Raw genomic sequence first — 14502 nt, forward strand, 5'->3', positions numbered from 1 at the left:
CACACTCCGCCTTACAAGTGCAATCACATGGAGTTGGAAACAAAAATAGTTCATTGCGGCTAAGCTCCTGCAGGACAGACCTTAAAGAGGAAATGAGTTCCTCACGTCAGCTGTATAACCATCAGCGTCCAAGGCTAGCGCTCATCCCCGTGTCATCACATATCCGCTACCCTCAACCCAATGTTGGTCCCCAGCGCAGCCAACAGCACAAAGCAAAGAATAGTCGGTCCGTACTTGTCATAATAAAGCCCTTCCGCCGATCGTGCACGCAGACGAAGCGCTCGGTATACGAAGATGATCGCTGAATAGGCGATCGCGAGCAGCGCAGCCAGAGTGAATAGCGCAGCACTAATCAGGCCCCGTAGATCATCTGCAGGTACGAAGTTTAATAACGTCATAGCGATAGTGCCGATCAGCACCGCAAAGCTCAGCCATTTCTGCCATGATAAACATCAGCAGATGAACTCGTTCACCTAATGCAAAAAAGTCGTACCAAGAACGTGCGCTCGTTTGCGAAATACACCTTGGGCTCGATACGAACAGGCACTGCAATCCGCTTCCCAGATGGCGCACACCAGTCTCTCACTAATAAACGCTCATCCTCTCGCAAATTTTCCTCGTCCAGCCCTACAGCCTCCTGCACCTCACCATCCTGTACACGCGGCGGCACATTCTTATGCGCCTGTAAACGCTCACGCAGACGCTCATCGAACGCAGAAGACGGCGCAAGCGGGTCAATCGACACATTCCTCTCCGCCCTCGGAGGCTGCGGCAGCTTCAACAATGGCGTGCGTTCATCGTATACCACTTCAGGAGTGCTGCTGCTTCCCCTGGACTGAGATGCAGGTTCACGTTCTTTTTTACCTATGGTAATCGGACCTCGAGTACCGTACTTTCGTATTTATTCATGTTGACTTGTGAAAACGTATTTGTTCTATGCGAAGGAGACTGGGATCTTCGAATGCTCTGGGAGTGAGTCCATACTTTGGATGAGTTAAATATGGATAGCCGTCGAACACTGCCCGGACAAGCATCGTGTACACCTCGCAGTAGTTGTTTGAAAAAGTTGTATCAGTCAGAATTTGAACAAACCATCAAGGTCCATTTGATCCAACATGATAACTATCAGTTGTTTCAATATTATATGTTACAAAGTTTGAGTCGGAGCATGGATTACATCGGCCCTCTCCTGCAGCTGGCCTTAGAGCTTAGAGCGTCAACGAGTCAACGTCAACATTGAACAAACATTGAAAAAGTCACGACCGGTATCTGTGCGAACTGAATCTGATTAGTAGAATTGGGCTACGGTTCAGCTATCAGCCTCATGGGCCTGGTTAATTCGGTTAAGTAACTTAACCGCCTTCCTGCCCTCCTCCTTCCTTCGCTCTCTTACATCTCCTCTGACCTTGCCATCTAATCGAGATGCCCTTTCCGTTCAAGTTGTTCCAGGGTTTTGGAAAGATTATTGCAATTCGTTTGAAGCGCCCTGAAAACCAAGGACACACACAACGCAACTCAACAACCGCCGATCATGAGGGCAATAGCTCCATCCTTACAGATCTCTCTGATCTCGTTCCTGCACCAATGCTCTCTTCGATTTCTTCGCCAGTGCATCCTGTTTCTGCAAGTAGTGAACCAGGTCTCGAAGAACCCCCCACCGGCTTTCCTTCTACAGCGTACCCTTGGGGCGCATCCCCTGCCCACGAAGCTTTCGACATCGCTCAGGTGGCTCTGCCCTTGGTACAGGCTTTTACGGGTGTAATTCCACTTGTCGGTGCTCCGATGAATGCAGCTATTGGCGGATTGTTGGGAATCCTTCAAGTCATAAATGTGAGTGATTATTGAATGCTGAGATGTTTCTGGATCTCAAGGGCCATCACAGAGATGCGATCAGAACAAGGCGGCCTTGGATGACCTGACATCGCGACTCTATCGACTGTACTACCATTTGTGCAACGCCCCACCTGCCCTAGACCCTCTTGAACATTCTCGGAGAGACCTTTTAGCTAGGTAAATCTATTATAAATGTGTGATTGCATTTACCCCACACTGAATCGCACCCAGAAAGCTGGAAGACACCTCAGTCCGCCTGAAAAAGTTGCAAAAACGTCCTCTAGCATACACATCTGTCACACAGGCTATCACCGGATGCTCAACTGACATCGATCGTTATCTGATGGAGTGTTTGGTTGTGTTCTACCCCCTAGAGATGCTTGCATTTGCTGACTACTCTATGGTCAGTGGTCGTCCCAAATGCAAAGTCAACGCGAAACACGCGAACTGCTTATAATTTCACGGAGGCGGGAGGTTTTTCAGAACATCGAACAGTCCTTCGCACCACTATCTGCATCGCCTTTACCCGGAAGCGTCGCGCCTGGCTGCGTGACGCTAGTAGACGCAACAGGCCGCCACCAAGCAATATCAGTGAACTGGTGCACCTCATATCAGGTCCGCTCGCTGGCCTAAAAATCGTTCTTGTGAAAGCTTACTGGTCAAATCGTCTTTAGCAACTCAATCACATGCTTCGAGTTCTGTTTGAACGCGATGCGATTGAAGCCCAAATTCAAAGACGGTATATAGAAGAAGGAAATTACGATTTGTGCATCGACGAGGGCAAGCAAGTGACCCCACTTACAAGCGACAATTGGTCGAGCATCGAACAAGGCACGAAGATTGTGATGAGGGTTACCATTCAACAGGAGATATCATCACTATCTGGAGTCGACTATCGATGTCATTTTTGCAGCGCTGTGAATCGCCTTGGTGCCAGATCTGTGAAATATGAGTATCGAGGGCGGACTGTTTGCTCCACCGAATGGTGAGTATGTTTGTTTTCTAGGTCCTGATGATGCCTAATGATGAGAAGTCGAGAATGCAAACGATGCTTCCAGATCACCCGTAGCTTTGTGGACTCGAGAGAACTATTCTATAACAGTGACGCCAACCACAAGACTGATGCAGAAACGCTTCTTGTTCGCAACTTTCATGTCCAGGAAATTGTATGTCATCCTGGTACTTCGCTAGCAATCCTGAGCTGACATCACAATGTACCTCCCGCTCTTAGGTTGTGCGTGATCTGGTCTTTCGACCTTCTTAGACGACGCTGACGCTGCCACGGCCATGTCCCGCTCTCAGTTGGTGCGTGATATTGTCTTTGGACGTTCTTAGGCCACGCTGACGGTGCCACGGCCATGTCCCGCTCTCAGAATGTGCGTGATCTGGTCTTTCGACCTTGTTAGGCGACGCTGACCGTGCCACGGCCATGTCCCGCTCTCAGGATGTGCGTGATCTGGTCTTTGGACGTTCTTATGCGACGCTGACCGTGCCACGGCCATGTCCCGCTCTCAGTATGTGCGTGATCTGGTCTTTCGACCTTCTTAGGCGATGCTGACCGTGCCACGGCCATGTCTCGCTCTTAGTTGGTGCGTGATCTGGTGTTTCGACTTTCTTAGGCGACGCTGACCGTGCCACGGCTATGTCCCGCTCTCAGTTTGTACGTGATCTGGTGTTTAGACCTTGTTAGGCGACGCTGACCGTGCCATGGCCATGTCCCGCTCTCAGGATGTGCGTGATCTGGTCTTTCGACCTTCTTATGCGACGCTGACGGTGCCACGGCCATGTCCCGCTCTCAGATTGTGCGTGATCTGGTCTTTCGATCTTCTTAGGCGACGCTGACCGTGCCACGGCCATGTCCCGCTCTCAGGAAGTGCGTGATCCGGTTTTTCGACCTTCTTGGGCGACGCTGACGCTGCCACGGCCATGTCTCGCTCTCAGTTGGTGCGTGATCTTGTCTTTGGACGTTCTTAGGCGACGCTGACGGTGCCACGGCCATGTCCCACTCTCAGGAAGTGCGTGATCTAGTCTTTCGACCTTCTTAGCCGACGCTGACGGTGCCACGGCAATGTCCCGTCCCCAGGAAGTGCGTGATTCCCTCTGCTGGACTTGTTACCACTCGTTGACCCTCACACGACCAGGAAGAATTTTTACGCCATGTTCGTGACACCCCGGCCAAGTACCACGGACTTGGTCATGTAGCGCCCTCACATGATATGTGATCTTGTCTTTTGTGATATATAATGAATACTAACTCTTTCATTGCACTAATAGACAGTGCGTGCTTCTACATTAAGCATGTCTTTGTACTGATTGCATGCAGCATTCAGCAGCATCGAGAAGATTGGGTGGGACAGGGATCAAGATGAAAAGGGGGATGGAATGGAAAATGATTCGGATGATGTGCCTCGGTAGCTGCAGAGGACGTGGACAGACCTGACTTTCCAGAATTGATCTCGTACATGACATATAAAGAAAACGATCTTCCATGTACGGTCTGTCTAAACCTGGTTGCTCATATGTATCTATCTTCAAATCTGACTTGTAACACTAAAATAATACCAAAACGACATTCTTTTTGCCTGCAGTGCTCGATCACTTGCGGCCTGTATTGTTTCCCGTGCTACACACCGCTGCCAATTAACTCATACACACCCGCTCCTGGAAAGCTACTAGCTGTAGTCATACCAGTTCATTTGTCAGTAGTTTACAAGCTTAGAGAGACGCACATGCTGAGCTTTTATGATTCAGTTAAATCGGCCCGAATGTCATATGACTCGTATCACTTGCTCCATCGCAGTCAGCGTCCGTGTTCTCCGGCTAGGCATCACCCAAAGAACACCCGGTGCGACACAGTTTTATAATTACACCGCTCGAAGAACTGCGCACGCCCAGCTGGAGTTTCTCTTGAGTGATTGAAACGTCTCGACAAAGGTTTATCTAGCCTTAAGATTATGATGTGTTGCTGCACTCGGAGGTCGATGTGCGTCGAACGTTCGCCCCCGTGTTCAGCGCAATACATGTCGCAGTAATGCGGCTACGCAAACTTCAAGTTAGATGACACGGTCAAAGGGGTGCTAGTCTCCCCCTGGACAGCCCTTTATAGACCAAGGAAGATAGTCATTCCTTTCTAATAAAGGTCTGCAGTTGATGGAGCTGTCACAATACTCCGAGTCACCTGGGAATGGAGGAGTCCTGACCTCTCCACTGCCGTCCTTGACCCTCGAATCTCTGAAGAATAACATACACGATGATTTTCGTTCCAAACCTATGTATGGGGGTCGCTCGCTTGTTTCAGCCTAGACACTACAAAGTTCAGTCACTGAGCCTGCCAGGAGAATACGTGAGCCAGAATGTGAGCGACCAAAATCATCCAAAGACTTGCCCTCTTAAAGCTGGGACCCTTGATATACTCTGGGAGCTTATACATCGGATGAGTTTTGAAATAAGGAATGCTTTCAGGACGAGTATCGTCTCACCCGTAGTAGTCATATAGAAAGGTTCCATCAGCGCAAACCGTTCGAGGTCCAGTCGAAAGATGATGCCGTCAGTTGTCGGTGAGTACATAATTGCGACACGAACCAGAAAAGTCGGAGCTTGCAATTGGTTGGAGCATGGCTGCATAGATTGCCTGTCCTCATGGCGGATTCAGACTTGGTGAGGAAGCATCATTCGATCTTATGCATCGGGAACATACGAGATCAAGATATTGATACGCTGTAGCAACATTGAATATTGAAGGTATATGATATCGAGGTGAGTGTTCGACTCAAGCTCGCACAAGCATCTATATTTTTTCGCTGTAAATAAGCACAATTCTGCAAACAGAGCCTCAACCGAACGAACTAGTATGATGAGCTACAGGATGGATGAGAAGACAACTGTGTGTGGAGACTGAAATGCTCATAGGAAGCAGACCGAGTTGAGTTGGGGCGTTCCCGCACAGGATGTGGCCGAGGTAGAAATGGAGAGGAAGAGGAACTTGTAAGAGCGTTGGTTCAAAGTCACTAAGTTCGTCAACACTGTTCCTTTTCTCTGAGGAAGTAGAGAGTCATTGGGGTATGCCATGGAATAACTGGAGATCATCGTGCTTGTAAAGGGAGCTGTGATGGCTGCGACCATGACTACTGTGTTGACTTGAGGCGCTAAGCATCGGGTCACGGGTGAGCGCCATCGAACTTCGGGAAATGCAAGGAAGTCGAACGAACGGATCGAAGATTTGTTGAAGTAGGGTCGTCGACTCATGGACCAGTGCCTGAGGTCGAGAACATTCAACAGCGTTAGAACTAGGTCAATTCAGCTGAGTGTGGACGCAACGTTTGATGGATGATTTGAATATAGTCAAACCACGATCATAATAGTACTTACTAGTATTTGCTGTGGCAACTTGAACCAACGCCTCAGTACTCAGTCTCTGTGCGTCTCGGGCCCAGTGACTATTCCCCTTACAGAGACAATGCCAGACGTGTGCCATGGTTCTTTCGGTACCGTCTCGCATGCAGTAGTGGTAGCAGCTGACTGTTTTGGATTCGACATGGGAATTTTGCTGCGTAAATTCGTGTTTACTCGAGTCACCCGGTAGTTGTGGAAGAAAGAAGATGGCAGCCTCCGGATCAACTCCGGATCCTTGTGACGTTGTTTTGTGTTTAAAATAAGGCATAGGCTATTCCTGTCGGACGCGTTACTAATGGTATTGTAGTCAGCATCAAAAGATATGAGCGCTTAAGGCTTAAGCGTCCTCGCTTCACCCCGCTCCATCGCCTTTTCATCGCGCGAAACGGACGAGAACTTTGCAACTGGCATGACCCATGTAATATGCCGAGATAACGTTTCACCTCCGGGCCAGCGCATGCGTCGTAAACGATCCTGACTGGACACAAATTGAGTCACCAAGTCCACCAGGATCGGACAACTTCAGTCGCTCCGAGTCCAGTTTGGTTACTGACCACACATTTTCCGACAGTTGCAGTCCGTGTGGGATAGCAAGTCATCCTTACGAACTACCGGTTAAAATAACCTGTGTATTGGTGGCTTTAAATAACAGGTGTAAGAGCCATCCGAAGTTCATCCATCTTCTCACTCATACTTATTATCATTCTCAAAATCCTCCAAACAGACAATGTCTCTCCCCGAGAACACGACCGTGCTTATTGTTGGTGCAGGCCCCGCAGGTCTCACAGCTGCTCTTTCTCTCGTCCACCACAGGTGCCATGACTTCGTTATCGTGGATGCCGTTGGTGAAGGACTGAATGCATCGAGGGCGATCACCATACACTCTGCAACCGTCGAGGTAAGCTACATGTGCGTTTTCGTAAAGAGGCCCACTGATGTTTCTATGATCTTAGGCTTTAGCCAGTATTGATGCGGCAGATGGCTTACTGTCCCGTGCCATCAAGGGAAAGAGCATCAGAATCACATCCCGTAGTTCGGAGATCTTTGACGCCAAATTTGAACCTCTGAAGAAGCATTCCGCCCACCCTTACGCGCTATATATCCCTCAAAATGTCACCGAGCTTGTACTTGGGCAGAAGTTGCAGAGCCTTGGTGTTCAAGTGCAGCGTCCACACAGGGTAGTAGGAATAAAACAGAATGAAAAGGACTCTCGCATCACTGATGTGTCCTTTGAGGACGGTCAAGTTATCAGCGCTAGATATATTATCGGCGCAGATGGCGCCCGCTCAATCGTGAGACCTCAATGCCTACCTACTTAGCTTAGTAGAATGTCTGACGACCATTTCCAGATCCGTACCGTCGCTGGTATTGGGTTCTCTGACCCAGAAGGCCCACACCTAACCAATAACGTATTGGCTCAGATGGTCTCTGCAGATGTCACGTTCGAGCCTGAACCTGTCGGTCCATTCACCCTCGAGGGCCACCTCAACGCCACAGTTTTTTCAGGCAATAACTTTTTTTTTCTTGCACCGTTTGGCAACCACTTCAACACCGAACTGACACGAGATGGAAAGCCCACTACGAAATCTATCTTTCGTGTAGGTTGTGCCATACCTGCAAAGAACGGAGAGCCCCCCCATGCTCCACCAAAAGAGTACATCCAGAACTTAATCGACACATACGGGCCAGCATGTATATCATCAGATCCGTCTCTTAACCCGAAACCTGTCAAAGTCGACCAGCTGGTCTGGTCGACACGTTTCAGAACCCATTCCGCCATCGCAGACCGTACCTTCACGCGTCTCGGAGCCGCCATTTTTCTAGTCGGCGACGCAGCCCATATACATTCACCTGCGGGCGGGCAGGGCATGAACCTGGCCATCAGGGACGCGATATTCCTTGCAGAGGCTGTCACGAAGCACATTCAAGCATCTGCAGAGAATCCCGATGTGGATGATACCATTTTGCAGGAATTTGCGGATGCGCGTCATGCACGAGCGCTAGAAATCATCGGATTTACCAAGACGCTTTTGAGACTCGCAAGTCTTACGTATGATTCATACGCTTGGTGGATGCCGCTCAGTTGGGCATCCATCCGCGATTTAGTGCTAAGGATATTGGGCAGATATGATTTCGTGCAGTCGAAGGTTGCATGGGGTCTGAGTGGACTTGGGAGACGGTAATCGTAGATTTTTGGATGGCTTGGTTACCGTGTTTTGTATACCATAATTCACGACATTCGTATTTCTGTTTTCAAAGATAGGATAGATGTAAAAGTATCAAATATTCCAGAGTGGTGTATGTTACTGGCTGCAGTCATTGAACGGACTTGAATGTGCTCTTGATCAATGGGAGGGAGGGAGGTGCCAGGCTACAGGCTGATTCTCATGAAGACAGCGAACGCAATTGATACTAGAGCACGCACTATAAATTATTCTTACAAGATGAAGTAATATATGTACGATACGATAATGCGATGTGGCACCCCAATTACCCTCATGTGTAGGTTTCATCTTCGCAACGATAATCGTTAACATTCTGCTCGATGAGCACGACGGCTTTCATAGAGCGAGGCTTGATAGAATATTTGAAGGGCTTTGGGTGGCCGGAATGGTGACTATCTAGACCGGTGCCGGACGTGATAAGATATGTAGCATACACGATCATGCCTGACGAGGAATCGACCTTAAGATCGACGACTTTGAGAATATCGAATACGGCCAGTGGAGGAAGACGACACACCATTTCCCGCAGATTTGCCGGTCTGGACGGTGTTTGTAACATTGCATCTTGAGTCTGGTTTGTGTACATCTGCATTGGTGGCAGAAAGTCTTGACAACTTCAGGTTCGCCATCATCCTGTAGCGTGGTTTGAGCTAGAGGAAGAGGTGTATGGACCTTAACAGTTTCGTTTCTGGAAGTGGAGTTGCAAATACAGCAGTAGAAGCCAAACTCGAAGCTTTCGACGGCATAAACGACCCATCAGAGCCTGCCAAGGTGCCTGGTCGACGAATCCGTAAGTTGGAACTTGGCCGCGCTCCAGGTTGTGCAGGTGGAGCAGAAACAGCTTCAGTAGTCCACCCCCTACCCCACATCGTCCTTGACCTCCCTGTTGTCCAGCTAATCTTCGGGTCAGATGAAGCGATGCCCGGCTTCTGTCGTGATGTGCAGCTCGCACCAATCGATTGTTATGTCCCCTGCTCTTGGAAATTCGAGACTATGCAGCCACTTGATTTGTCCATGCAATAGAAAGCAAGTTTCTGTCCCATGACGCTGATATCATGAAGTCTGAGTGCGGTGGTTATGGGTTCCAGGTTACGAAATCTGGCTTTCATCTTTGGTCCGCAGCGATCCTGGCTTGAGAATTATTGAGGAATTTGATTTCAACAAAGAGAACAGGAACGCGGCCAAATTGATGGTAAGAGCGATGATGAAAGTCATGAAGAGACTCACCCTCTTAAAGAAGACTGGGATCTTTGAATGCTCTGGGAGTCCATACATTAAATGAGTCAAATAGTGAGAACCCCGGACCAGCATCGTGTACACACCGTAGTAGTCTTTTCAAAAAGTTGTATCAGTCAGAATCCGAGCAAACCGTCGAGCTCCAATTAGTCCAATATGGTCGATCGAAAGATGATATCAGCTATTGGTCAATTGCGTGAAAAATGGCACCAATTAGAAAAGGCAAACAAAGTTGAGTCGGAGCAAGGATTAGTACTTCTGATCTTAGACTTCTTCACAAAGTCCGAATTGCATACTAAGTATGCAGGACCATTCGAAAGCGTCGCGCAATGATAGGGCATGTCCAAATGACCTGAACCACTAAGTACTGTCTAGACTCCACCTAAGTTGAGAGACTTCGTGTTGAATTCGTCGACTGGGAGCATTGGAATACAAATGGTGGGAAGTCTATCACGTATGTAAGTCCGACGAGATGGCGCACTCGTTCAACCACTTACATAAGCTCTATATATAGCAACATATTAAATTCATGGTTCGAGCTCACACGCACCGATAAATCCTGCAAACAGAGTCTCGAACGAATGCACAATTACTAGAGTTGGCCGTTGCAAATTCGCGAAGTTCGAGAATCAATTCATCACGATCGTCGGCATTGGGCACTTTGTCGGTTAAGACAGAGTCACACTGATCTGGCGGGGCCCCCTGACACTCGCAAACTTTGCGTGAAACTCTTGTTCCTGGCTTTGATTGGTAGATAGTGGCACAATAGAGTCTATGTAGGGTCGTGCTGTGGACACTGCACAGCAAGCAGCCCTGGCATAGCTTCCTAATGGTTAATTCAGTTAAGTACCTCAACCGCCTTCCTGCCCGCCTCCTTCCTTCGCTCTCCTACATCTCCTCTCACCTATCCTCTAGTTTCCCCTAGCTGAATCTTACACGCAAAAAACAATCACTTATCCTCTGTCCTTCCCATCTAATCGAAATGCCCTTTTCGTTCAAGTTGTTCCAGGCTTTCGGAAACATTATTGCAATTCGTTCGAAGCGCCCTGAAAACCAAGGACGCACACAACGCAAATCGACAACCACTGGCCATGGGGGCGATACCTCTATCCCTGCAGACCTCTCTAATTCCGTTCCTGCACCAATGCTCTCTTCGAATTCTTCATCAATGCATCCCGTTACTGCAGGCAGTGAACCAGGTCTCGAAGAACTTTTCCCCGGCTCTCCTTCCACACCATACCCTTGGGGTGCATCCCCTGCCCGCGAAGCTTCTGACATCGCTCAGGTGGCTTTACCCTTGGTACAGGCTTTTACTGGTGTAATTCCACTTGTCGGTGCTCCGATGAATGCAGCTATTGGCGGATTGTTGGGAATCCTTCAAGTCATAAATGTGAGTGATTATTGAATGCTGAGATGTTTCTGGATTTCAAGGGCCATCACAGAGATGCGATCAGAACAAGGCGGCCTTGGATGACCTGACATCGCGACTCTATCGACTATACTACCATTTGTGCAACGCACCGCCTGCCCTGGATCCTCTTGAACATTCTCGGAGAGACCTTTTAGCTAGGTAAATCCATTATGAATGTGTGCTTGAATTTACCCAACACTGAGCCGCACTCAGAAAGCTGGAAGCCACCTCAATCCGCCTGAAAAAGTTGCAAAAACGTCGTCTAGCATACACATCTGTCACACAGGCTATCACCGGATGCTCAACTGACATCGACCGTTATCTGGGGGAGTTTATGGTTGTGTTCTACCCCTTAGAGATGCTTGCATTTGCTCACCACCCTATGGTCAGTTGTCGTCCCAAATGCAAAGTCAACGCGAAACACACGAACTGCTTATACTGATGTCACGGAGGCGGGAGGAGGTTCAGGACATCGAACAGTCCTTCGCACCACTATCTGCATTGCCTTTATCCGGAAGCGTCGCGTCTGGCTGCGTGACACTAGTAGACGCAACAGGCCGCCACCAAGCAATATCAGTGAACTGGTGCACCTCATATCAGGTCCGCTCGCTGGCCTAAAAATCGTTCGTGTGAAAGCTTACTGGTCAAATTGTCTTTAGCAACTCAATCACATGCTCCGAGTTCTGTTTGAACGCGATGCGATTGAAGCCCAAATTCAAAGACGATACATAGAGGAAGGAAAGTACGATTTGTGCATCGACGAGGGCAAGCAAGTGACCCCACTTGCAAGCCACAAATGGTCGAGCATCGAACCAGGAACGAAGATTGTGATGAGGGTTATCATTCAACAGGGGATGCTATCACTCTCTGAAGTTGACTATCGATGTCATTTTTGCGGTGCCGTGAATCGCCTTGGTGCCAGATCTGTGAAATATAAGTCTCGAGAGCGGACTGTCTGCTCGACTGAATGGTGAGTATGTTTGTTTTCTAGGTCCTGATAATGCCCAACGATGAGAAGTCGAGAATGCAAACGATGCTTCCAGATCACCCGTAGCTTTAAGGAACAGAGAAACCCATGCGCTCACAGTGACTCCAACCACAAGACTGACGCAGAAACGCTTCTTGTTCGCAACTTTCATGTCCAGGAAATTGTATGTCATCGCGGTACTTCGCTAGCAATCTTGAGCTGACATCACGATGTACCTCCCGCGCTCAGAGAGTGCGTAATCTGGTCTTTCGACCTTCTTAGGCGATGCTGACGGTGCCACGACCATGTCCCGCTCTCAGTGGGTGCGTGATCTGGTCTTTCAACCTTCTTAGGCGATGCTGACCGTGTCACGGCCATGTCCCGCTCTCAGTTTGTGCGTGATCTGGTCTTTCAACCTTCTTAGGCGATGCTGACCGTGTCACGGCCATGTCCCGCTCTCAGGATGTGCGTGATATGATCTTTCGACCTTGTTAGGCGACGCTGACGGTGCCACGGTTATGTACCGCTCTCAGAGAGTGCGTGATCTGGTCTTTGACCTTCTTAGGCGACGCTGACGGTGCCACGGCCATGTCCCGCTCTCAGATTGTGCGTGATGTGCTCTTTCGACCTTGTTAGGCGACGCTGACCGTGCCACGGCCATGTCCCGCTCTCAGTATGTGCGTGATATGATTTTTCGACCTTCTTAGCCGACGCTGACCGTGCCACGGTTATGTCCCGCTCTCAGAGAGTGCGTGATCTGGTCTTTGACCTTCTTAGGCGATGCTGACCGTGCCACGGCCATGTCCCGCTCTCAGGATGTGCGTTATCTGGTGTTTCGACCTTCCTAGGCGACGCTGACCGTGCCACGGCCATGTCCTGCTCTCAGTTTGTGCGTAATCTGGTCTTTCAACCTTCTTAGGCGACGCTGACGGTGCCACGGCCATGTCCCGCTCTCAGAATGTGCGTGATCTGGTCTTTCGACCTTGTTAGGCGACGCTGACGGTGCCACGGCCATGTCCCGCTCTCAGTATGTGCGTGATCTGGTCTTTCGACCTTGTTAGGCGACGCTGACGGTGCCACGGCCATGTCCCGCTCTCAGTATGTGCGTGATCTGGTCTTTCGACCTTGTTAGGCGACGCTGACCGTGCCACGGCCATGTCCCGCTCTCAGTATGTGCGTGATCTGGTCTTTCGACCTTGTTAGGCGACGCTGACCGTGCCACGGCCATGTCCCGCTCTCAGAATGTGCGTGATCTGGTCTTTTGACCTTGTTAGGCGACGCTGACCGTGCCACGGCCATGTCCCGCTCTCAGAAAGTGCGTGATCTGGTCTTTCGACCTTGTTAGGCGACGCTGACCGTGCCACGGCCATGTCCCGCTCTCAGAAAGTGCGTGATCTGGTCTTTCGACCTTGTTAGGCGACGCTGACCGTGCCACGGCCATGTCCCGCTCTCAGAATGTGCGTGATCTGGTCTTTTGACCTTGTTAGGAGACGCTGACCGTGCCACGGCCATGTCCCGCTCTCAGGAAGTGCGTGATCTGCTCTGCTGGACTTGTTACCGCCCGTTGACCCTCACGACCAGGAAGAATTTTTACGCCGTGTTCGGGAGACCCCAGCCGCCAAGTACCACGAACTAGGTCATGTCGCGCCCTCACATGGTATGTGATCTTGTATTTTGTGATACATAATGCATACCAACTCTTTCATTACACTAATAGACAGTGCGTGCCTCTACATTAAGCAATTTCAGAGCATGTCTTTTGTACTAATTTCATGTAGCATACAGCGGTATCGAGGAGATTGAGCAGGACAGTGATCAAGATGAAGAGGGGGACGGAATGGAAACTGACTCAGATGAAGAGTTTCGGTAGCTGCAGGGGACGTAGACAGACATGATTTCCAGAATTGGTCTTGTCCATGGCATATAGAGAAAATGATCTTCTATGTACGGCCTGTCTAAACCGCTCATGTGTATCTATCTCCAAATCTAACGTGTGACATAACGAAAATCCAAACGAGATTGTGGTTTTTGCCTGCAATGCTCGATCACTTGCAGCCTGTGCCGTTTCCCGTGCTACGTACCGCCGCCGATTAACTTGTACATACTGCATGATTCCCAGGGAAAACTGGACATAGCCAAAACGGTTGAGATCAAGCGGAATACGACGAATTTAGGAGCACCATATTTCACTATAGGAGACTCGCTGTGGAGACAAATAGAATATTTTGCATCTGCTGCAATCTTCTCGAATGTTGTGGGATATGTTAAGAATATCGATATCATATTTCAGCATATTTCAATCGAGTTCCACTGGTACGACAAAATCAGTTGTATTCGGATGAAATATGCTATGATCTACTGATACAAATGCTTCGACCTGCGACCAGAAAACACGACATGGGATGATAGCGACAGCGATGCAAAACACGATAGCGGGG

General features: G+C 49.3%; 6 protein-coding genes across 6 annotated transcripts; 3 read left to right on the plus strand and 3 right to left on the minus strand.

The window, feature by feature from the left end:
* Nucleotides 1-167: 167 nt before the first annotated feature.
* On the minus strand, nucleotides 168-565 carry F5147DRAFT_555790 (uncharacterized protein; the record flags this gene model as incomplete). Its single annotated transcript, XM_041430505.1, has 2 exons — nucleotides 168-437; nucleotides 494-565. Coding segments are annotated over 2 exons (342 nt in total), but the record flags the coding sequence as incomplete, so codon positions are not given.
* An 857-nt stretch (nucleotides 566-1422) lies between these two features.
* On the plus strand, nucleotides 1423-4416 carry F5147DRAFT_839579 (uncharacterized protein; the record flags this gene model as incomplete). Its single annotated transcript, XM_041444237.1, has 8 exons — nucleotides 1423-1830; nucleotides 1883-2010; nucleotides 2065-2188; nucleotides 2242-2448; nucleotides 2508-2818; nucleotides 2867-3001; nucleotides 3975-4047; nucleotides 4108-4416. The coding sequence occupies 7 exons, from the start codon at nucleotides 1423-1425 to the stop codon at nucleotides 4033-4035; spliced, it is 1374 nt and encodes a 457-aa protein (XP_041288975.1). The 3' UTR covers nucleotides 4036-4047; nucleotides 4108-4416.
* A 1202-nt stretch (nucleotides 4417-5618) lies between these two features.
* F5147DRAFT_713518 (uncharacterized protein) lies at nucleotides 5619-6409 on the minus strand. The gene is made up of 3 exons (XM_041438412.1): nucleotides 6202-6409; nucleotides 6042-6119; nucleotides 5619-5978 (listed from the first exon to the last, which is right to left on the minus strand). Exons 1-3 carry the CDS (start codon nucleotides 6329-6331, stop codon nucleotides 5737-5739), a joined length of 450 nt encoding a protein of 149 aa, XP_041288976.1. The 5' UTR covers nucleotides 6332-6409; the 3' UTR covers nucleotides 5619-5736.
* A 166-nt stretch (nucleotides 6410-6575) lies between these two features.
* Nucleotides 6576-8606, plus strand: F5147DRAFT_713520 (uncharacterized protein). The gene is made up of 3 exons (XM_041438413.1): nucleotides 6576-7123; nucleotides 7179-7517; nucleotides 7575-8606. The coding sequence occupies exons 1-3, from the start codon at nucleotides 6953-6955 to the stop codon at nucleotides 8406-8408; spliced, it is 1344 nt and encodes a 447-aa protein (XP_041288977.1). The 5' UTR covers nucleotides 6576-6952; the 3' UTR covers nucleotides 8409-8606.
* A 115-nt stretch (nucleotides 8607-8721) lies between these two features.
* F5147DRAFT_656008 (uncharacterized protein) lies at nucleotides 8722-9319 on the minus strand (the record flags this gene model as incomplete). Its single annotated transcript, XM_041434042.1, has 3 exons — nucleotides 8722-8924; nucleotides 8968-9083; nucleotides 9123-9319. 3 exons carry the CDS (start codon nucleotides 9317-9319, stop codon nucleotides 8722-8724), a joined length of 516 nt encoding a protein of 171 aa, XP_041288978.1.
* A 1124-nt stretch (nucleotides 9320-10443) lies between these two features.
* On the plus strand, nucleotides 10444-12935 carry F5147DRAFT_839581 (uncharacterized protein). Its single transcript, XM_041444238.1, has 7 exons — nucleotides 10444-11076; nucleotides 11129-11256; nucleotides 11311-11421; nucleotides 11490-11697; nucleotides 11757-12067; nucleotides 12116-12248; nucleotides 12880-12935. Exons 1-7 carry the CDS (start codon nucleotides 10669-10671, stop codon nucleotides 12910-12912), a joined length of 1332 nt encoding a protein of 443 aa, XP_041288979.1. The 5' UTR covers nucleotides 10444-10668; the 3' UTR covers nucleotides 12913-12935.
* The last annotated feature ends 1567 nt before the right edge of the window (nucleotides 12936-14502 follow it).

Source organism: Suillus discolor (assembly GCF_016758755.1).
Source record: "Suillus discolor strain FC423 chromosome Unknown F5147scaffold_60, whole genome shotgun sequence".
NCBI lineage: Eukaryota > Fungi > Basidiomycota > Agaricomycetes > Boletales > Suillaceae > Suillus > Suillus discolor.

Excerpts from the sequence above, each read along its gene's own strand:
- F5147DRAFT_713518 (XM_041438412.1), bottom strand. The coding sequence starts at position 6,331 with ATGCGAGACGGTACCGAAAGAACCATGGCACACGTCTGGCATTGTCTC. Across the intron at positions 6,120-6,201 it reads AGTTGCCACAGCAAATACTA|TTCTAACGCTGTTGAATGTT; the intron begins GTAAGTACTATT and ends GAATTGACCTAG. Across the intron at positions 5,979-6,041 it reads CTTCAACAAATCTTCGATCC|CGCCTCAAGTCAACACAGTA; the intron begins GTTCGTTCGACT and ends CCCGATGCTTAG.
- F5147DRAFT_713520 (XM_041438413.1), top strand. The coding sequence starts at position 6,953 with ATGTCTCTCCCCGAGAACACGACCGTGCTTATTGTTGGTGCAGGCCCC. Across the intron at positions 7,124-7,178 it reads TACACTCTGCAACCGTCGAG|GCTTTAGCCAGTATTGATGC; the intron begins GTAAGCTACATG and ends CTATGATCTTAG. Across the intron at positions 7,518-7,574 it reads CAGATGGCGCCCGCTCAATC|ATCCGTACCGTCGCTGGTAT; the intron begins GTGAGACCTCAA and ends GACCATTTCCAG.
- F5147DRAFT_839581 (XM_041444238.1), top strand. The coding sequence starts at position 10,669 with ATGCCCTTTTCGTTCAAGTTGTTCCAGGCTTTCGGAAACATTATTGCA. Across the intron at positions 11,257-11,310 it reads CGGAGAGACCTTTTAGCTAG|AAAGCTGGAAGCCACCTCAA; the intron begins GTAAATCCATTA and ends AGCCGCACTCAG. Across the intron at positions 12,068-12,115 it reads ACTGTCTGCTCGACTGAATG|TCGAGAATGCAAACGATGCT; the intron begins GTGAGTATGTTT and ends AACGATGAGAAG.